This window comes from Primulina huaijiensis, chromosome 10, assembly GCF_012295235.1.
Source record: "Primulina huaijiensis isolate GDHJ02 chromosome 10, ASM1229523v2, whole genome shotgun sequence".
Classification (NCBI taxonomy): domain Eukaryota; kingdom Viridiplantae; phylum Streptophyta; class Magnoliopsida; order Lamiales; family Gesneriaceae; genus Primulina; species Primulina huaijiensis.
In genome coordinates, this window is record NC_133315.1 from 17637288 (window position 1) to 17659347 (window position 22060).

Below are 22060 nucleotides of genomic sequence, written 5' to 3' on the forward strand. Positions count from 1 at the left end.
ATTCCAGTTATTTGAACAAATCAATAAAATAAAAAAACATTATCAAATCCAACGAACTTTGAAAAACATACAAACGAATCTGAAAAAAAAAAGTCAAAAAAAAAAAGCAATAAGTTGTAAAAAAAGAAAAGGCTCGAGTTTCATTAAGTAATGTCACCATTCTATGAGTATCAGACAAGCCTTTACCCGAAATGAAATAGTGCCAAAATCTACATCATTGTTCTGTCTCAAGTCAAATAGTTACAGAAAAAAGGGACAAAATCTCTTCAATTTTTCTGAATACATCTCAAAATGTTCGTTGTCTGGAAAAATTATGGGCTTCAAAAGAAAATTCAAAGACTCTTCTTGTTGGTAGTAGAAAGTTTGGTTAGCATCCATTGCTTTGTGTTCGAATGCATAAATATCAAAAGAAACTGGGAACAACACAAAAGCATGATTATAGCTTCGAATAGGAAAGGGTATTTTTGGGGTGGAGTTATGGTCAGATAAACTATATGAAGAACAAGAGAGCATGCAAAAACAAGAGATTTTAAAGTGGCAAAAATGGAATCCGTCTCTTTCGGATCTTTTCTTGCACCGGGCGTGTGGTAGAAAAGGATAAAGAGACCATATAGAGCGGCATACGGAAGAACTAATTTGTCACGACTCAAGAGAGGGAACATGGAAAGCAGGGCATGATATACGAACCACCGGAAAATAAAAGGTTCTTCCAAGGCCAAGAAACTCGCTGGCAGAAGCGGTAGCAGGATAGATTTCTCATGTACTGTAAATTAAACAACGGTTATAGATATCATGTTAACACGGTAAAAAAATGGATAAAATAGATGCAGTGGAAACAAGATGGATGCTTTACGTACCTTGGTATGAGAATAGATAGAATGAGAGAGAACTGTTGAGCAGTCCACGCAGAAAACTTTGTTTTGTAGGTGATCGTATGAGTTGAATCATTGATGGTAAACATGCAGATATAGTTGAGGCAAGAGTAAGAAGTTTCAGTGATTGTGTGGTGAACAATTTCTTCCATTTTACGACAACTGAAGTGGTGCACCAAAAATTTGCCACATAATCCTCGTAGAGACCCCTCTCGAAAGGTGCTAATCGAGAAAGAACCTGTTCAAAACATCAAGGTGGAAAAATGAGTTACCACATACCCAAAAAAATTTACTAACTAGTCTTGAAAACGCAACATTTATAGTGAGAAGAAAAAATATGGTATTATAAATTTATAACAGCAGGAAGCGATCACACTGAGAGTTAATATCATGTATGAGATAATTGAAAGATAAAAGATACGACACCAGATCATCCCACTATCCATCATGAACATAACAGACATTATTCACTACAAAAGATGTGGGGTAAATACCAAAACCTCGTCACATCCGATGCATTTTTCACTGTTTATTGTTCATCTCGGACCATGAAAGGAAACACAAGTTTAAATTATCTCACCGAGGCTAAGATATGAACCTTGTCAATGCATAAATGAATACCCTCATTGCTACCTCTATGGCTCTATCATATGTCTAACAGAGCTTTTCTTACAGGCTAACCATTAATCTAACACAGATATCACTGGACGTAGCTTAAGATCCCAAACCTACTGCAGGCTTCTGGACGTCCATAAGTGAAAAGAAGGAAAAATGATGATGTGTGGACACAAGGTTCACAAGATCACCAGACTAATATATAGCCTTCAAAATCTTTAAATTGCTCATAGAAAGGAAAAGGTTGGAGCAGTTTACATTCTAGAAAAATAATAATATTCCATAATATATACAGTAATATGATGCAATAAAAGATCTCCCGTCACTTTGAAAGTGTATAATAGTTATAATCTATTATTGGAAGTTGCTGATTCCGTGCATTATTTCACTTCCAGAAGTTGGAATCACAATCAGAAACGGATTTGTCAGAGTGACCAAATTGTTGGATCACATACATTTAAATAATACAAAAACAGAAATAGGAGTATCATACATCAAAGCTAAAGAGCACTAATGCAAGTATGCAACAAAACAAACAAATATGTCTAAGGCGAGAATGAAAACAGGCGTGAAAGATCAAAAATTATGTCAAAGCAAAAAAAATCTCTAAACAAATATAATTAATCACGCAAAAGATGTAAAGCGCTTGATAAAATAAAACATCCACATCAAAGAAATTGGAAAAGTGAAGCCAGATGCATGAGGAATACTGTAAGAAACGTAAAAAAAAAAATAAAGAACCAAGTAAATTCAGAACCGTGGCTTCTTACCTCCAAAGATGCTTCCACAGAATAAAGATATGGCCACCAAACTACAGCAAAGGTTCCCAATACCACCAAACCTAGTTTTGAAACCTGAAGAATAGGATTCTGACGCCTGAGACATTTGCCCAAGAGATAGCCAAAAAAGGCAGGAGCATAATATGCACTCATCTGCACAAGTGAACAACTGAAGTTCATGAACGTTCATCTTTTGATTATGTTAGCAAGCTATGTAGCATATGAAACTTGATTTCAACTGACATGTATCTGCATTGAGATTGAGAGACTTGTTGAGGATTGAATTCAACATATTTGTGATCGGTAAATTTATTAGCTTGGATCAATATTTAAACGCCAAAATTTGTTTGAACATCACACCTCTTGGAATCCAACATAGTATTTTTGGCAGTTTTATGTGAGTTAAGGGTTCCGTAGCTAGGAATCCTCATCATGAGGGTGCCTTGGAATTTTAGAGCAAGTGGCAAAAGCACGTCGATCTAACTTGGAAACAATTACGATTTCTGTGATATTTCATTTTCAAAGAAAATTTAATGAATCAAATCCCATTGCAACATTAAGTATTGCACATCGAAGTCTGATCTCATACAATGATACTATCAGTTAGTTCACTTGCGGATATAGTATCAAGTTGAAACAAAAAACATTTATATTTATTCATTCCAACATAGTTAAAAGAATACCTGCTTGTGATTCAGAGCAAGGCTAAACAGGCCAGAGCCAACAAGGTCTCTATCTGATAAAATCGCCGCAACAGCTGCGGTGGTTAACCCCAAACTGATACAATTGTACTGATAACACAAACAAAAGAAATTAGGAAGAAGAGGATATTAAACCGAAACTATTGCAAAAAACTACGCCACATTGCACAACCAAAATGTACTGAATACCTGAAAATGGCCATGATCAATCAAAATGAGACATGGATTCAACAAAATCATTGCAGTGTGCCAAACCATGCTGCTTTTTTCCTTAATCGATTTCTCTTTGCTGTACACCTTTGCAAAATAAAGCACTGCAGGAAAGAATATCATCAAATCAGACATCAAAACAGTCCACCTCATCAACAGCTTCCTACATAAAACATCACAAAAAATGAGAAGCAATTAGGTACAAGAATTGCTTCTACTCACCAATGGACTAGAAATAATAACCAAAAGTTCCAATTTAACAACTGTAGTTTTTAGACAAATTCATGCCACTGGCCATATGTCTTTCGTGGCAGCTCGGGCACGAACTATGTTCAGAGGCCAAAAGGCGAAAAAAACTTGCAGTCAAAACCATTTGACTGACATATATGAGCTCGGATTACGTTCGTGTTTTCACGGATGATGAAAAATAAGTTATCTTTACAAAGTTCAACACTTGTTAGATAATAGTGATGAGGGAAAGTTGTGATTCAGAAAACAGGATAAGATGAGTATAAACCCCAAATACAATAAACAACCGTGAGGAATAAACTCAGCATATCAACAAAACCCACATCCCAAACACCTAAACTTCATATCCAAATCAAGAACACAATTCATTTGCATAACGATCAATATTCGTCATACCCAATATAGGACTCATATCCACGAGAAGCAAACAGCGAAATTGATGCAGGATCGATCAATTTCAGGAAAATTCCGTGGAAGTAACTCTGGTACGCAGTGAGAGGGGGATAGTCAAGGCCCCAATAGCTGAGATCATTGGCCGTGCTGTTGCGATACCATTCCTTAACAGGAAGATTGAGTGTAATCTCCATCCAATGTCGCTGGGCCTCATAGTCCCCGAACATAGGCGGCGTGGCTGCGCCGGAGTATGGGTGGAGCCCCACCGCCAGGCGGATCAAAGCCGCGAATAGGCTGATGCAGATGAACCATGATTTGGTTTCACTTGTGGCGATGAACGACCAGACGTTGGCATCTGGGTCGGATTCGGATTCAAGTTCGGTTGCGGGTTTTGGGTTGGGTGGGTTGTTGGAGCCTTTCTTCTTCCTCTTCTCCATTGTTGTGAACTGGGATCTACTTCAAAACCGATGGACCTGATTCTAAACGAGTTTATATTGTCTTTTAATTTAATAATACAAATAAAAAAATTATAATATATAAAAACACACAATTTTGAATTTTAAAAAATAATTACATCTACTTTCCCTATGATAATAAAAAAAATCAATTATATTTAAATATGTAATTTGCAATTTAAGGTTATAAAAAAAGTCGCATAATTTCTAAAATTACAATCATCGCAATAAATTAGTATTTATCTTATATTTTACTCGAAAATATATTTATCTTACGTTTCAAGAGCTCAGGGTAAAATGTAGAAAAAAGTAAAAACATATAAGATATATGTTATGTTAGAATTTATCACATTTATTTGTTGTTCTTTGCAAGATCAAATAAGACGTGTGTAATATCTAAATATAGTTAGATTCTTTTGTTATTATGACAAATTTCGAGAGAATAATCGTCCAAGTTCGAAGAAAGATCGAAGCGTGTGGCATATATTATTATATGGTTAAAAGATATGAATTGTATCATCACCTCATTTATATATTTTGGTAAAAAGACAAACAATGTATTTTATAAGATCATCGATCTCTAACGAGATTGATCCCGATGATCTTGATAGACCTTAAAATTAGGTCGATAATAAAAAGAAAGAAATGATTCTAATAAAATACTGTGATATCATTGTCTCACATCTTAAAAATTAAAGATTTAAACTGAGTTTAAAATGGGCTTACAATGAACTTCTATAGCAACTTGGGTTAATCATTTTCGTAAAACGATGACGAATACGAAGTAGTTATTATAGGGACTCATTGTGCAGTCCTGCAGGCACGAGCCCAAGCTCGAGGCGTGACAGAATGGTATCAGAGCCGGTCACGACATGGAACACCGGGAAATAAGTGCTTTGTGGGGCAAAATGCTACGTGCATGAGAGCCACCTCTTGAACCTGCGGGGCAAAGTGCTACATGACGGGAGCCACCTCTTGAACATGTAGGAGTCATCTCTAGATTCTCGACGCTGGTAGATCGATGGGTCAAGCCGCGACGAGGACGTCGCGTTCTGAAAGAGTGGTGATTGTGATACCTTTGTCCCACATCTTAAAATTTAAAGATTTAAAATGAGCTTACAATAGACTTATATATCAACTTGAGTTAATCATTTTCGTAAAACGAGGACGAATACGAAGTAGTTGCTATAGGGGTCCATTGTACAGTCACGTAGGCGCGGGCGCGGACTCAAGGCGTGACAAATAAATGAGTTAGGGATGTTTACACTTTATATCATAGATACTTGTTCGCTTCGTCATAAAAAATAAATGAGTTAGGGATTTTAATGGCCCGTTTTTAGACAGGTCAAAACGATCCAGCCCATTTGAGGTTGGGGTTGGGTATCTTGGATTTTTAAAATTAAAAAAAATTAATTATATATATTATATTTTATGTATGGATAATGAGTTTTGAAATTGTTTATGTATGAATGACGAGTTTTTAAATATTTATATAATTTATAATGATTGATTGATAAATTTGAAATATGTATATATAATTAATAAATTTTGAAATATTTATAATAGTTTATATATGATTATCATATATAAATTTTGAAATCTTTAAATTATTTATAATGGTTTATGAATGATTTTTTAAAATATGTTTTGATGATTTAAAAAAAATTATAAATTGATCCGTCAAATTAACAACTGACGATAAATTAGTTTGAAATTTTTCTATCACCAAATTGATGGGATGATCTGTTTGATAGTGGGCTAAGATGGGTGGTGGGTGAGTCTGTTTCACGGCTCTATGTATTCATCGTTTTATATATGAAAACTAAATTATTACATATATGAATCATGATTATGATAATTAATAAATCGATTTGATTTATAAAATTTTATTATAGTTTTAAATTATTATTTGAATAAAGATAAAAAAAATTATATTAAATATGTAATCTGTATGGATAAAATATTTTCATAAAAATTAATTGGTGTTATAAAATCAGATCATCAAGTGACCCAACCTTCTTTTTTTTAAGGGAAACAGCTCTATTAAGATGTCAAAGATAGATCATGTTCTACAGCTTTCAACAACTAACTAGGAAAACCTCCTGGTACCCAATCTAAATTAGACAACCAAATCAAAGCCTTGCGGGCTAAAAAATGAGCTACTCCATTGGCAGATCTCTTCATATGGTGTATCGATAGGAAATTATGCTCATGAAGCATAAATTGAATCTCCAAAGCTAAAGCACCGACTGTTCCCAATTCTTTTTTAGATTTGGTTACTGAATGAACCGCATGAAGAGAATCTGAAAAGATACAAACATTAGCAAAATGATGAGCAACACAGAAATCCCTTCCAAATCTTATAGCTTCTAATTCAGCACCCTTAATCGACCCTCGATTTCGGACCAATTTTGCCATGGCTCCTAAAAGAAGCCCATGAGAATCTCGAATAACAGCCCCAACACTGAATAGGTTCTTTGCCTCATCCCAACCTGCATCCACATCAAGCTTCACCTGACCAACGTTAGGCCGCTTCCAATATAATACTAAAAATATAATAAATATATCATAAATCGATATTTATAATAATTGCATGATGCTAAAAATATATATTTTGTTATTATTTCACAAAAATTTATATTAAGATTTTGATAAATAAAATGTTTAATTTTTTGGTGATGACATTGTACAGAAAGCGGTGTGCGTCGCTTTCACGTCGGTGCCTTTTTACATATTGTCCTTTACTTGTGGATATTATCTTCCCACTTCTTGGTTCTTTACGCACGCACGTAAGCGGCGGAGAGACCTGATCGTTGGCGTTGGGCGAACGTGTGAATCGAAGGACAGAAGATGAAGATTTTTGTGAAGACCTTGAAGGGAACTCACTTCGAGATCGAAGTGAAATCCGAAGACACGGTATTGACTATAACACCTTCTTTCTATCTCGTTTTATGAGAAGCGTGCTTTAATTTTAATTAGTGTGGTTGGCAGTGTGTGATGATTAGGGTTTTGAATTATCGTGGTGTTTTGGGATTATTTGGCTTCAGACGTGTTGTTTGGCATTTGGTTTTAGTAATTGGATTATAGTGCAGTTGGAATTTATATTTTTTGTTGATAAAGCTGAATTCTGTGTTGCTCGAAGATGGAGAGCCGAGAGCATATGTTGTAAGGGTGGAATTTGAGAATGTTACATGCTAAAACAGTTGTGTAACTATAAAGCCTTTTTTCTGGAATTTCTGCGATTTCGCGGTTGTCATGGATCGGAACGGTGATTTCGCTGCACTTGCAGAACTTTTTCTGTAAGTTTATCAAAATTTTCCTAGTTTTTTTTCAATTAAATTTTTTACAAATTATATAATTATTTGTATTTTTATTATAAAAGTACTCCACGATGATAACCGTGGCTAATAGAACTGAGACAGCAGCTTCTGCGACGTTCTACGCGACCACCACAACGAACCATGGTTGGACTTTGTGTTCAACTCTACTCAAAATTATGCTTTGATTGCCATAGGAAATGAATTTTAGCGGAATTTTTTTTAAAAAATGACGGGGAGAGATATTTAAATTTGTAGCGAATCAATGGTTGACTCAGAGACCTGAGTTAACAGAACATGTAGCTCATATCCTTACGCAAATTTGCTGTTATTCCTTTTTTTTGGTTTGCAACACCAATCCTAGAAAGTTCTATTTTTCTTTGCAAGTGGAGAGATTTTAAATGCCAATAAGAGAATCCAAATTAATAATCAAGTTTTATACGAGGACTCAGTATGAGGTTGCAGAGCCGCTGATGGAGTGGTGATGATCAATGGTTGTGCATGTGGTTTTCCATCGGATTCAACTTTGTGCAATTGCAACACACATCTTGTTGAACTTCCAAACTTAGCTGCTGCATTTCTCCAGTTCCGTAGATTGAGCTTTGGTCGCCTTTAAACTTTCATCTAGCACCGTCAATACTATGTTGAAATTTGCAAAAAGGAGTGCCACTTTAATAAGCAATTCTAAACTTTTTCTATTTGCTGTGTGCCTGTGTTCATGAGTTTTAATTGTCTTTTATACTACGATTTTGTTTTTACCTGCTTATATCTTGTGATATTTGAATGGAGCATGGATTTAATTCTTCCAATTCGATTGTTGGTAATATTATTTCACTCTTAATGTGGATGTAATTTCCTTAATTAATTTGGTTTTATGTACCAAATATAGTATCTGTATTCTACCACGATTCTGCTCCATGGATGAAAAGTCTTCCAATGTGAAGTGACATATTCTATCGACGGACTATTAATTTTACTAGCTTTAATATTGATTCCTTCTCATTGACTTTTCTATTTGATCTATGTGTATTGTCATGTGAGCACATGCTCAATCGCTTTTAATTGTTTCTTAGGTGGTGGATGTGAAGAAGAATATTGAAAAAGTGCAGGGTTCTGATGTCTATCCAGCTGCGCAGCAGATGCTTATCCATCAAGGAAAGGTTCTAAAGGATGAGACCACTTTGGAGGAGAACAAAGTTGCTGAAAAAAGTTTTGTTGTAATCATGTTGACTAAGGTAATTTCTTACTACTTGAAATAAATATCATATTAGTAATTTATGAGTGATTCACATTGTTTTGGTAAATAAGATTCAAGAAATATTTTTCTAGCATTGTACGTGATGGAGAAGTGCAAAGACAATCTACCCAATCCATTTGATGTGGTGAAGTATTGGTTGGGGACATGGTCCCTTAATTCTAACGATCAAGAGCAATCACTACCTTTTTAATGCTAGAATACAGAATATATTTTTATGTTTTTGTAAAAGTTAATCTTAGGGCTGATTGTGTTTTCCTCTTGCAAATATTGTAGAACAAGGCTTCATCAAGTGTTCCATCAACGAAGACCGTTGCACCATCTACTTCTGTGAGAGCAGTTGAGACTTCTTGTTCCATTCCTTTCTTAGTGTAACGTTAAACATTTTTTGGAATGTTTGATCGCCATCTCATGGTTAATTTATGCTGCAACTTTCAGACAAATGTTGACATCTTTTTGGTTTGCTTATTTATCTTTACTTTAACAAAGTAAGCCATGTACTATATGAACATCTAGAAAATGTTTAACGTTTTTCCGGCAGGAGTCCATCCTTTAGTTTGGAACAACTATTCTATATGCTCAATTGGGTTCGATTTTTGAGTACAGTGTTTGAGGGACTAATATTTGGTAACTGGCATGTACTGTGCCCGTTAAGGAATTCATGCTTAGCTAACAAAACTGAAATGGAATCCCAGAAAGAACAAGTGATACAGGCTCATAAAATCTGTCAGCTGTTGTATATGACGCCAAAATTTTAGCTTCAACAAATTCCTACTGCATGTATCTGCTGACGCATGACTGGTTGGAAGTGGGAGTACTTAATCTTCAGCTTCTAAAGAATAAGTGTGTGATTAGGCCTAAGTTTTATTCGTTTTGCCTTTATACTTGGATTTACAGATGAAGATGATCTGCTGAAGCTGCCAGGTGGGCCAGACCTCTGTTATATCTTTTTTCCTGATGTTATACTTTACTTCTATATAGTACTTCCTATTGGTGGATTTTTCAAATTCGGATTATAATTTGTAATGAAGTGAACTCCGCTAAATTACTATGTGGAGGTAATTCTAGTGAGATTTATCTGTGGTGATATCTGTGACTTGTAATACGATGTGGTTTAATCTATACATGCATCTGGATTCTCTACTTTGGAATTTCTATAGATATAAGTATTCAAATATTGTGATATGGTTCAGTTGGTTGTTTGAGTTCTATTTTGTTCATCTCTGTAGATTCAACCTCCAAATAATACGCAGCTACCAATTCAGCCTGTAACAGCAGCCCAGACACCTGCATCAGCTATTATATCGTGGGTTTATTCAATTGCTTTATATTTATCTACGTATTCATGACTTAAAGTAAATTACACCTAACTCAGCTTAAGGTTTGTTCATACTCTAAAAGCTTCCACATTCATCTCCCTGATGTTTCAAAAATTTTGTGGTGAAGTTTATGGTGATTATTATGCCATTTGTTACTTACATGAAAAATAATTGTTTTTTCTCAAAAAAAAAAATAAAAATGAAATGACATTTGTATGGCCTTGCGATGTTGTAGTTTCATTTTTTTCTTTACCTTTTTTTTTTTTTTTACCTTTCTTCTAATCTTTTTACCTATGTCTTACCCAACCATTTCCGATTCTCAACGCCAGTTCAGCTTCAGCTTCCTGTTGCAGTAGTTCCTGGTGGGGTAGGGGATGGGAATGATTTCAGGGAAGAAGAAAGAAAATTTTGCAGTGAATTGTAATATTTAGGATACGTCTTTCTTCTATCATCTGTCATTTTTTAGATGACTGAAGAATGAATTACTGAAAACGCTCTTGTAAATACCATGAAATTTATGGAGTTGAATGTGATCATGATTCCTTAGAGAAACCTTTTGTAAATTGGATGTATCTTGGAGGTGGATGCTTGTAGAAATTTCGTTTTGTTCTTTTTTATTATTATTTATTTTTTTTACAATTTTAATTTCTTGCATTTTTAGTCCACAAGCTGTTTCAGCTCCCGCTCCACTTGCACCTGCTCCGCCTACACTTACACCTACACCTACACCTACACCAGCTCCTGCTCCCGCTCCTCCTGCATCGTGAGTGCACATTATCAGTTCATTTCCTGCCAATATGAAACTATTTGTGGACTGTTGATTGCATAGTTTAAACAGTTCTGTGACAGATGGTTATGGTCAAGCAGCATCAAATATTGTTGCTGGAAGTAACCTGGAGACCACTGTGCAACATATTCTTGATATGGGCTGTGGAAGTTGGGATCAAGATACAGTTGTTCGTGCTCTACGAGCTGCATATAATAATCCCGAGAGAGCCATTGATTACCTCTATTCTGTGAGTTTCATTTCACTCTTGGATGCCTTAACATGACATCAACTGTTCATTCTCAGCACTCAAGCAGTTGCACTTTCTTTAGTTGAAGAATAAATAATGACTGAAAACATTGGAGAGGATATCAAAAGTCGTGAGGTTTTTGTTTCAGGGAAAAAAATTGTTGGTGAGGTTTACTGATATACATGACATTTCTCTCTCAACAATTGGTCAGCACATCTAAATCTGGGGATGATTTTGTATTCAGGGTATTCCCGAGCAAGCTGATGTTCGTCCTGTAGCTCAAACTCCTGCAAGTGGGCGGACTGTGAACCCTTCAACGCTGGCGACACAACCTGCAGCTGTACCCTCTGGTGGACCCAATTCTAATCCTTTAGACCTCTTTCCACAGGTAAGAATTGGTATGAAATATAAATCCATCTCTTGTGAAATAAATGAACAAAATAGTTCGCATAAAGAAGTCAAGTAAATTGGTCTTATTATGTGAACAAGGGTCTTCCGAGTTTGGGCTCCAATGCAGGGGGCACCTTAGATTTTCTCCGTGGTAGTCAACAGGTACAGGAAATACTTCTCTACACTCATCTTCTATCAAAATTATAATAATTTCAATTTCTCGTTTACTTCTTTTATGTTCAACTCTCAGTTCCAAACATTGCGAGCAATGGTGCGAGCCAATCCTCAAATCTTGGAGGTATCCCGCATTCAGAAAGCAATTCAACCAAGCTTTACCTTGGAATATGGACTTTTTTCGTTTTAACCATGTGCCATGTCTCCTGAATCTGTAGCCTATGCTTCAAGAATTGGGAAAGCAAAATCCCAATCTGGTGAGATTGATTCAAGAGCATCAGGCAGATTTCTCGCGCCTAATCAATGAACCTGCTGAGGAGGATGCGTAAGAGATCTGCTACTGGAAATGATTTTAATTGGCATCATCTTCTGTTTTTTCATTTTAGTTGTCTTTTGGAATCGCCTAACCCTTGAGGATGTAAATAATGTCTTTAGGAACATATTAGAGCAACTCGGTGAAGCAATGCCACAAGCTGTGACTGTCACCCTGGAAGAACGTGAAGCAATTGAACGTGTAAGGTTTTCGATTTTTACCATTGCTATTTTCATAGAAAACAGCCTACTTAAAATATATGAACGACCCGAAATTCTTTCGGTTCTCTCGATGTATCATAGATTCAATCTATTTCATTGGGTCATGTATCCACACATTAATTCCTTTCAACAATTATTACCTGTAATGGAACTGCAGCTCGAAGCGATGGGTTTTGATCGAGATTTAGTGCTCGAAGTATACTTCGCGTGCAACAAGAACGAGGAGCTGGCTGCTAACTACCTACTAGATCACGTCCACGAGTTCGAGGACTGAGATCAAATCAATGTGTTCATTCTCTGCTTCCCAGTTTCTTTTCCCCACAACGTACTTTTCTTTTGTTTATATACCTGTATATCATGGACATGTTTCACGGTGTGTTTTATCGGACGCATTCATTTTGGTACAAAAGGTAAAATTTGTCTCTCTCTTTTCTTTTTCTTTGTATTCCTTTTCATGTCGCAGAGACTGTTTTAATCTCCATATATTTTTAATATGGTATAATAGCATATATATATATATATCCTATTCTAGAGGTGGGAGGACTCGAACCTGAGTCACTACAATGGGGAAACTAGGTGAGACCATTGGAGTTAAAAGATTAGTCTCAGATATAATATAGATACTTAAATGCATGGAAGCATAAGAATTCGAAATGTTTCGAAAGATTTTATTTTTAAATATTTTAATTTAATTTTAAGTTTAACTTTCTTTTATATAAAATTCAAAATCATCCTTTTGGATGCACTTGTATGAAATTCTTGAAATAAATAACTAAAATGCTTAATGAAATTAATTTTCGAAGGCGTGTGACTAAATTTATCTAAAATAGTTACGATGTTTTATTTTAAAAATAAGTTTTTAAATTTTTTAGAAGAATTTATTTTAAACTATTTAAAATATTATTGTGTTTGGTATTATTATATTTTTTTATTGTCGAAATTGCTAAAAAAAATCTAATACTAATGTAAGTATATAAATAGTTATGTATATGAAAAAAGTTTTATAATTTTAATATGTTAAAAATAAGTGTATTTTACATTTATATTTTTAAAAAGTTATGTTCTTTGGAGGAAAAAGTATTTAATATTATTTTTAATGTGTAAATAAAATATTAATTAAAAAATTGTAGTTATTAATTTATTCAATAAAATATTAACATTTTTTATATATTAATAAAAAGATAGAACAGAAAATTCGTATTTTAAATTTGATAAAAAAAAAATGAAGTGACAACGTAGGGATATAAGAGATAAAGATAAAATATGAATTTAAGAAGTATATAAGGATATTTTGAATAATTGAAACATAAAATAAGACATTTTTGAGAAAAAAATGAGATATTCTAACTTTTTATTAAACAACTTATAAACTGTTTATAATATTTTGTACCAAACAAATCAAAAAATTGCTGAGAAATTATAAGCTATGTCAAATGTCCTCTTAATAGCACTATCTACATATCATTCATTCATTTGCTCGAAATATGAGATGGTAATAATTTTTTGTGCAATAATTTGGTTTTTTTTTTTGGGCCAGAATTATGGTTTTCGACATTATAACTTGTATATTGGAGCCGGATGGATCCTTTGATATACATAAGTGTTTTTAATAATAATAAGTATAATAATAATATAGACGTCATCGATGTTGAAATTAAGATTGAACAAAAATATAACCTCCATATTAATCAAATAATATCGGATTTTTTACGGATAGTGTAAGCAATCACGCAACCAATCAGGATTTTAGTTATGTTAACACATTTGCAGCAGACATCAAACGATTGATAGATCAACAGAGTATATTAACGTTAAGCAATGTTCGACGAACAACAAATACCATGACACATTTGTTTTTTTCCCCCTATTTCCTTCCTCACTTTATTGCGTGGAAGCAAGGAGATTTTCTCTTTTGGTTTGTGAATCTTATAATTATGAATCTTGAACATAGTTAACAATATTACAAGTGTAACTGAAAATAAATAATAATAATAATAATATTGACGCACATCATCTTTATAAAATGTCGAAAAAGGGCTTTGACTGGTAAATGCCAGCATGTTCCCATCGTTGGCCTGTCCGCAAATAGCAAACTCCGTCGACCCACCACGTGTCGTCTTCTCATTGGCAGGCCGTTCCCTTCCCTTCTTTCCAGGCCGGGTATTTAAAAATCCTTATTCACGAATCACGGGTCATTTTTCCTACTCGCCATTGCCATTTCAAGGGGACACAATTTTGTCAAAGGCAAGATCCAAGAGGTACGCGCCTCGTTTTATGTCATATATATTCGGATCTGAGGATTTGAACTTTCTTTCCTCGATCTGTTTTGTGTGCTGATTGTGTTTATGTTGTTATAGTAGAGCTTAAAGGAATAATTATTAAGGAATATTGTGAAATTTGGTGGTGATTCGGATTTGTTTCATTTTCTAAGAATATTATCATTTTGTTTTGTTGGGCAATGATCTGGAAAAGGGTCGCCGGAGTCGGATGAGATAGTCGATTTCAGGTTTAAGGCTTTTCTAAGAAATGAAAAGCGTATCGATAACGATGCACGGTAAACATGTGTACAACAAATCTCTCTCCACTTCACCCTGAGTTTTATAGTCATGCACCCACATTCCTCATGACCCACTAGAGCTGTCGGACGGCCCGCCAAAAACCTGTCATCTCGCGGGACGGGGCAGCCTGGGAAATCCCAACCTAGTCCAACCCAATGTGGGTTGTGGGTTCCAACCACCAAAAAATAAAATAAAAAAATATAGAAAATCCCTACAACTCATTGAATTTGATCATTTCATAAATAAACATTCCAGAAAATTTTCAATATAATTAATTTTTTATTTCACACTTATAAACGAATGCCAAACCAATTAGCACAAAAATTCACACCAAACAATAGTCTATATATAATTTATTACATAACCAACTAGTTCAACTAAGTAATTAGAAACTTAAAGAGTTCAGAAAGCTCAATAAAGTCTATGAAATTAAACAAGTAATACAATGATCTTTAAATTTCATCAATCATGACATCATCAATATCAAATTCTTCTCCTCCATCTTCTTTCTCTTTGTCTTCATCAATATCATCTGGTGCATTTGATCCTTGTTTGGGCAATGTTGTTTTAATACTTGCATTGTCTTCATTTCCTTTATCGACAAATAAAATATACAAAGAAGAAGATAGTTAAAAATTATAATCACAATAACCTAAGATATCAACAAAGTCAAAAACACAACTAAAAGTTTGTAAAAAAAATTACCAATAGCATAACCATGTAACCAATTGTGAATGCGAATAAAAGCTTGCACTTTACCTGTGGGTGCAACTTCTATACTTGGTAAGCACACGAGCACAATAGAAAAAGTTGATTTTGATGCAACGGTAGTTATAGGAATAGCAAAGCATAACATACCATTGGTGCAAGGGTTGGGTACCGATTCTTTTGATTTCTCCAATGGTCCAAAAACATCCAAATCTTGATAATATGTAAATTCAAGTTTGGCCCCCCCAAATGGTGAATCCAATTGAGATTTTCCAGCAATTGTAATTGTTTGACTCTCATATGCCATTATTTCCCACATTAAATGGAATAATTATTACAAGAAAATATAAATCAATTAGAGAATACAAGGAAAAAAATTAGATTACTTATATCAAGAGATTCTTTTGTTTTTTTCCTTTAATTCCTCCTACACTTTGCATAAGTGCATGTGTGGTAGAAGAAAATTGTGGTTGTGAACTTGTCTTGTTAGTATTAGAATATTGGTCAAAATGCTTATACAATTTTGTCTTCGCAAGTTCAATCTTCTTTTGTCATTTAACACAATCACTCTCAGCCTTATAATAAATAAGCTACAATGTCGAAAGCTTTATTCATGGGTCAAGAATAGCTCTAAATGCAAGAGCCATGCCGTATTGGGTCCAGTAGTTGTTAAACTTCTCTATCATTATTTTGCACACCACTTATTTCATTTGATAAGTTTTCCTTTAACAAAACTTCAATCTTCTAGACTTGCATAAAATACAAATTTGATATGGGACAAGAAGAATCAAAGATCAAATTAGTAGTATCATAAATGGCTCAAGAAACTCACATATTTTCTTTTTTCTTTTCTAGTCTTCACTTGAAGGACAAGATTTATAATTCTTGTCACGGAATTGAAGAGAAGCAAAAACTTTTTATATTTGATTGCATTATTCAACATTAAATATGTTGAGTTCTAACGAGCAGACACATCCAATCGCAAGCCAATACTAGTATCAATGTTACCAATTGCTCGTGCACATTCTTCAAACTTCTTTGTTTGTCCTAGTCTCCGGACCTTTAACATACCTGACCGACTCTCTAATTTTATTCAAAGCTACAATAGCGACTTTCGAACTTTTATGGACAATTAGATTCAATATATGAGAAGCACAACGAACATGACAAAACTCACCGTCACACAACAAGCCATCATACAAAGAGAGTTGATCTTTCAAATGAACATGCATGTTGTCATTATTAGATGTATTATCTTATGTCAATGAGAAAACATTTTTCTCAATCTCCAATTCCTTCAAAAATTCAAACAATATTGCAGCCAATTCAAGTATGTGGGCGCGATATATGAGAAAAGCTAAGTATTTTATTGTTCGATTTCCAATCATTTTCAACAAAATGGGCAGTCAAGCAAACATAACTCTCACTAGTGCGCACCATCCGCAAATATGAAGTTAAACAAACTCTATTCTGAATAGTAATCCAAAACATACTTAAGTTACTCTTTCTCTTTCAAGTAGATTGGGTTAATATCATAAACAAGAGTATTTCTAGAAATACAATCAACACCAGGATTTGAGTACTTCATTCAAGCTCTAACACCATTATACTCAACAAATGAAAATGATAAATCATGTCTAATGATTGCACAAGCCAGTAACTCACGTGCAATCTTTTGGTCTATTTTCTTAGACCTCACCTTCCCATCTTGATCAAGAATCATTTGTCCTACATCATGAAATTTCTTTTTGTTGCAACTTTTAAGATGACGCCACAACGTAGAAGTCTTATATTGTTTTTCCCCACATTTATAATGTTTTTTTACATCAATTACATTTAGTTTTATGTATATTATCACTCCATTTGATTTTTTTAAAATACATCCAAATATCAGAAGTTTCTCTATACTTTTTAGTTGTAGTTGACCCCTCATCAGGCTTGGTACTTTCCAATTCATCAACATCTAAATTAATAGTTTGGTTTAGAGAAGTAGAGTCCATTTCAAAACCAATTTGTAATTAAAAAAAAGTAACAATAAGTTTCAATCTCAGACAAAATCAAACACAAAACAAAATTGATGGTAACACCAACAGTATGAGAATCCACAAAGTACGCGGTTTTGTTCATAAATCATAGCTCACAATGTACCATAAAAACTCCAAAATAGAGAAGAAAGCATGCTAAGATGAGGCCATACAAAATTTGCTAATCAGTATACAGTTAACAGAATAAACAATACTGCATCATCAGTTATTTTTTCATAAATTTTTCGGAATTTTGATTGAATAAATGTCCGACATTAACATATACAAACATCAGACCCACAAAATAACAAATTTGCTCATTTGAAGAGTAAACACACGTGCGTATATGAATTGTATATTAACTTTGGCTTGGACTCAAAGTTGTCAAGTGTATATATCATCAAATCTCTCTTAAGACATTAAATATAAGCTAAATGTATCAAATGAATAATTATTCAGACCAACTTTGAGCAATTCTAATACCTTCGTATCGGCCACAGGCCAAACGACACGCATTGATTGTGGAGTGGCGGCTCGGGCGCTCGGTCGAATCTGTTTTTACAAATAACAGTAGAGAAACCCTTAAAAATCGTGGTTCTATCTTTTCTTCCTTGTGGGTTTTGCCTCAGCATTTGGCATTTGGGAAAATCAGTATAAGTTTGGATTATCGTTTGTATTTGGGATATGAACTGTTTTGGGGTTTGGGATATTAAATTGTGGGTTGAACGTCGAATTCGCAAATGGTTTGATTTTTCAATTGTATTATATAACATAAGGTATGAACTAATCCTCTCGTAACTATCCATGAGACCACCGTGGAATTGTTAGTTTTTACAAGTGTCCATGTGCATACGTTTTGTACTTGTACAATCGATTTTTTAGATATATATATAGGATTTGTGATTATTTTGTTACATTTTAATTATTATCTAGATCACAATGATATAACTATATTAAATATGTAATTTGTAGGAGATAATGTATGTATATTTGAATTTAATGAAAGTGGATATTAATTTGTAGGAAGTAATGTGAATATTTGAATTTATTGAGTGAAACGTTGCCGACCTGAATCCGACCCGAATTCATAACAACCTGAAAACTCCAAATCCGAACCAACCGGTCAACCTAACCAACCCTGTTTAATTTTTTGCTATACAACATTAATGCATTATTTTTTTTATTTATAACAAAATAATTCTCTAAACAGGTCAGCGAGTTGGGTGGATTCGGGTGGGTTGTTATTTTCACCGTATGTTCTACAAGTAAAGTAAATATAAATGCACAATTCAAGTTGGGTGAACTGGCTATTAATTCAGGTAACCCAAACCCAAAAAAAATTTTGGGTCAGCTTTCAGGTACGACCCGATTTGACCTGAACCCGGAAACCCTCAATCCTAACTTGGTATTTTTCAGGTGGTTTCGGGTTGGGTTAATTTTTGACACCCCTCGACAGTGGTATTTTCATAAAAATCCATTGGTATCACAAACCACACCAAATTCTGTTACTGTAAGGGGTTTCTAGGACCAAACGTTTGTCGTTTTACCAAAAATTATAGCTCGTGATAACAAGCAACTTTAATCTTTTAAATCGTAGTCCGTACAACAGTTCAGTCGTCACGTTTCGATTGTTCTCCTAGTAGGGGCAATCATTGCACCCAACAATAATCTCCCAATAATTGCACTTCTCGCATTCAATGAGAATCGAAACTGTGACCTTAACTTTTATTCCAATTGCAGGATCGAACGTTTGTCACGTTACCAAAAACTATAGTTGACGGTAATGGTGCAACTCGAATCTTTTAAATTGTACAACAACCCAAGTGTTATATTTCGATTGCTCTCCTAGCATGTACAATCTATTGCCCCCAACAGGGTTCTTGCTTAGTATAATATAATAGTATAGATTATAATGTAAGAATTCCTGGAATTTACACAGGTTTGAAGTCAATTTATTGGTTTGCACAAAACATGTCTCCAGCTGATTCATCACGTGAGGAAAATGTGTACATGGCCAAGTTGGCCGAACAAGCTGAGCGGTATGAGGAAATGGTCGAGTTCATGGAGAAGGTTACAAAGACAGCCAGCACCGATGAGCTGACTGTGGAAGAAAGAAACCTCCTCTCTGTGGCATACAAGAATGTGATTGGTGCCAGGAGGGCTTCATGGAGGATAATCTCTTCCATTGAGCAGAAGGAAGAGAGTCGGGGAAATGAGGATCATGTGAATACCATTAAAGAATACCGGGCTAAGATTGAGGCAGAACTCAGCAAAATCTGTGATGGAATTTTGAACCTTCTGGAGACCCATCTCGTTCCAGCTGCCAGTTCTGCTGAATCCAAGGTGTTTTATTTAAAAATGAAGGGTGATTATCATCGGTATTTGGCTGAGTTCAAGACCGGGACCGAGAGAAAAGAAGCTGCTGAGAGTACTCTGCTGGCCTACAAATCTGCTCAGGTTAGTAGCATTAACAAGCTGATGGCTTCGTGCCTACGGAGTTTTTCGTGATGACTTGTTTTGAGTTGTTTTTCCCTTTGTTGTACAGGATATTGCATTGGCTGAATTGGCTCCCACTCACCCAATCAGGCTTGGACTCGCACTGAACTTCTCCGTTTTCTATTATGAAATCCTTAGTTCACCAGATCGTGCCTGCAACCTTGCCAAACAGGTAATTTAGATAATATATGTTCCCTAAGCTTTCATTTTCTTGCTCATACAACATGATTAACCCTCGTAGAACATGATTAACCCTAATTCTCGCATCATAGAGGAAAATACTGTATTATTAGAGATTCATCGAGGAAATGGTTGCCTAGAAGGCATATCCAATGCTACTTATAAGGGATAAAACAGTTGAATTGGAGCTTATGGTCCCGTTCACTATATTTCTCCCGTTTTCTTTCTGCATTGTGCTGAAATTTGATCCTTGTTGGATTTATCATAGGTTGTTTGACTGTGTTCCTTCTGTCTCTGGTGAAAGTTGCATGTCCATTTTATTGTTCACTGATGGATAATGTGATCTCTTTTTCAGGCATTTGATGAAGCTATTGCCGAACTAGATACATTGGGTGAGGAATCATACAAGGACAGCACATTGATCATGCAACTTCTGCGAGACAATCTAACTCTTTGGACTTCTGATATCACGGTGTGTCCCTTCTCTCTGTCACCCCTTGCCCAAACAAAAGCCATTACCTTTCATATTCTGTGTTGCATATTAATATTCCATATATTGCTTTGCAATCTCTTTCTAGATACAGTGAATCCTCTATGGATTGTTAGACCACTTTATGCTCATATATTTATGGACTGGGCTGTAAATCCATCCTTATTCATTGTATTCTATCTTATAAATTTAATAGTGCATGTTCATGAATCATGTTTTTATTTTATTGGGTTTTAGGATGATGCTGGGGATGAGATCAAGGAAGCTTCGAAGCGGGAATCTGGGGATGGTCAACAGTGAAGAGTTTGTATCGTAGATTTGCGCTCTTCATTTTCTTGTTCTAGCGTAGAACTCATTCTGTTGTAGCGAGACCTGATGGGTATGATTTGAGGAGTGGTGTTGGTTCTTATGGTTTCAATCTTGGTTGTTAACCGTTGGAAAATATGGATATTGTGATTGTTCATTAATGTTTATGTCCTTGAGATGTGCTGTTCGAATGTTGCTGTTTTGTTTGCCTCTTGTAATTTGAGTTAGCTGTGGCATCAAGTAGCACATATGGACTTGTAGAATTATTAGAAGCACAAGGATTGCTGAGGATTCAGCCTTCTAAATGAAATGATTTCAACTTTTATGCTCAAAAGTCAAAATCTATGCTTGTTTCAGCATTCAATTCCATGGGTTTGTGGCACTATTTTATGTATTTATTTATGTTATATTATAATGGATATCAGCTCCTCCCAAAATGATGCTATTTGAAATTCTATCCAACTTTTGTTTTTTCTATTTTATCACGAGTCCGATCCGATCAGAAGATAAGGGTAAATTATCACTTCGTGAAAATATCAAAAAAGAATAAATCTAAAATTAAATATATTCTTATGAATATTGTGTTTTTTAAAGTCAAACATTTTTTACGCTAAATTTTTATAAATACATGGTTTTAAAAGATTGTTATGTCCTTTCTTGGATTTTCACAGGGTCCGAATTCTATTTGCCAGGATATAATTCTCGAATATTCTAAGCGACGGGTGCAATGTGAGTCTTCTGTGCTTCATTGATGTAAAGGATGATTTGTTATAATTATATATTTTTTTGTTTAAAGAAAATTCGATCATATATAATTCATCAGTAATTAATATAACACCAAAAAAAGACATATTATTTTCCATTTGAATAGATCTGCTTTACATTTCAACTGTTACGGGAAGAAATGTTTGAGCCATATCATTAACCGAAATAACCGATTTTAATTGATTCGGCTTATACTTTGGTTTTCAAAGGAAAAAAATCAGATGGTGTTCTTTCGATGAAAAATGCTATAATCA

At 34.6% G+C, this 22060-nt stretch overlaps 3 protein-coding genes across 6 annotated transcripts; 2 read left to right on the forward strand and 1 right to left on the reverse strand.

Annotated features, from left to right (window-relative positions):
* Nucleotides 1-120: 120 nt before the first annotated feature.
* LOC140986907 (probable dolichyl pyrophosphate Man9GlcNAc2 alpha-1,3-glucosyltransferase) lies at nucleotides 121-4295 on the reverse strand. Its single transcript, XM_073455309.1, has 6 exons — nucleotides 3823-4295; nucleotides 3157-3340; nucleotides 2950-3057; nucleotides 2258-2419; nucleotides 858-1110; nucleotides 121-763 (listed from the first exon to the last, which is right to left on the reverse strand). The coding sequence occupies exons 1-6, from the start codon at nucleotides 4254-4256 to the stop codon at nucleotides 333-335; spliced, it is 1572 nt and encodes a 523-aa protein (XP_073311410.1). The 5' UTR covers nucleotides 4257-4295; the 3' UTR covers nucleotides 121-332.
* Nucleotides 4296-6960: 2665 nt separating this feature from the next.
* Nucleotides 6961-12703, forward strand: LOC140986315 (ubiquitin receptor RAD23c-like). 4 transcript variants are annotated; one of them, XM_073454485.1, is made up of 12 exons: nucleotides 6961-7190; nucleotides 8665-8826; nucleotides 9123-9185; nucleotides 10076-10152; nucleotides 10827-10928; nucleotides 10995-11181; nucleotides 11426-11569; nucleotides 11671-11733; nucleotides 11822-11869; nucleotides 11964-12070; nucleotides 12181-12259; nucleotides 12437-12703. In XM_073454485.1, exons 1-12 carry the CDS (start codon nucleotides 7125-7127, stop codon nucleotides 12551-12553), a joined length of 1215 nt encoding a protein of 404 aa, XP_073310586.1. In that variant the 5' UTR covers nucleotides 6961-7124; the 3' UTR covers nucleotides 12554-12703. The 4 variants fall into 4 exon arrangements, with proteins under 4 accessions (XP_073310586.1, XP_073310587.1, XP_073310588.1 ...); XM_073454486.1 differs by having other exon boundaries at nucleotides 11004-11181; XM_073454487.1 differs by having other exon boundaries at nucleotides 9123-9176.
* A 1694-nt stretch (nucleotides 12704-14397) lies between these two features.
* On the forward strand, nucleotides 14398-21236 carry LOC140986683 (14-3-3 protein 4). The gene is made up of 5 exons (XM_073454999.1): nucleotides 14398-14537; nucleotides 19509-20026; nucleotides 20115-20237; nucleotides 20601-20717; nucleotides 20973-21236. The coding sequence occupies exons 2-5, from the start codon at nucleotides 19541-19543 to the stop codon at nucleotides 21033-21035; spliced, it is 789 nt and encodes a 262-aa protein (XP_073311100.1). The 5' UTR covers nucleotides 14398-14537; nucleotides 19509-19540; the 3' UTR covers nucleotides 21036-21236.
* Nucleotides 21237-22060: the final 824 nt, after the last annotated feature.

Excerpts from the sequence above, each read along its gene's own strand:
- LOC140986907 (XM_073455309.1), bottom strand. The coding sequence starts at position 4,256 with ATGGAGAAGAGGAAGAAGAAAGGCTCCAACAACCCACCCAACCCAAAA. Across the intron at positions 3,341-3,822 it reads GGATATGAGTCCTATATTGG|GAAGCTGTTGATGAGGTGGA; the intron begins GTATGACGAATA and ends TGTTTTATGTAG. Across the intron at positions 1,111-2,257 it reads CTGTGGAAGCATCTTTGGAG|GTTCTTTCTCGATTAGCACC; the intron begins GTAAGAAGCCAC and ends TGTTTTGAACAG.
- LOC140986315 (XM_073454485.1), top strand. The coding sequence starts at position 7,125 with ATGAAGATTTTTGTGAAGACCTTGAAGGGAACTCACTTCGAGATCGAA. Across the intron at positions 11,570-11,670 it reads CTTTAGACCTCTTTCCACAG|GGTCTTCCGAGTTTGGGCTC; the intron begins GTAAGAATTGGT and ends TATGTGAACAAG. Across the intron at positions 11,734-11,821 it reads TTCTCCGTGGTAGTCAACAG|TTCCAAACATTGCGAGCAAT; the intron begins GTACAGGAAATA and ends TTCAACTCTCAG.
- LOC140986683 (XM_073454999.1), top strand. The coding sequence starts at position 19,541 with ATGTCTCCAGCTGATTCATCACGTGAGGAAAATGTGTACATGGCCAAG. Across the intron at positions 20,027-20,114 it reads TGGCCTACAAATCTGCTCAG|GATATTGCATTGGCTGAATT; the intron begins GTTAGTAGCATT and ends TTTGTTGTACAG. Across the intron at positions 20,238-20,600 it reads CCTGCAACCTTGCCAAACAG|GCATTTGATGAAGCTATTGC; the intron begins GTAATTTAGATA and ends TCTCTTTTTCAG.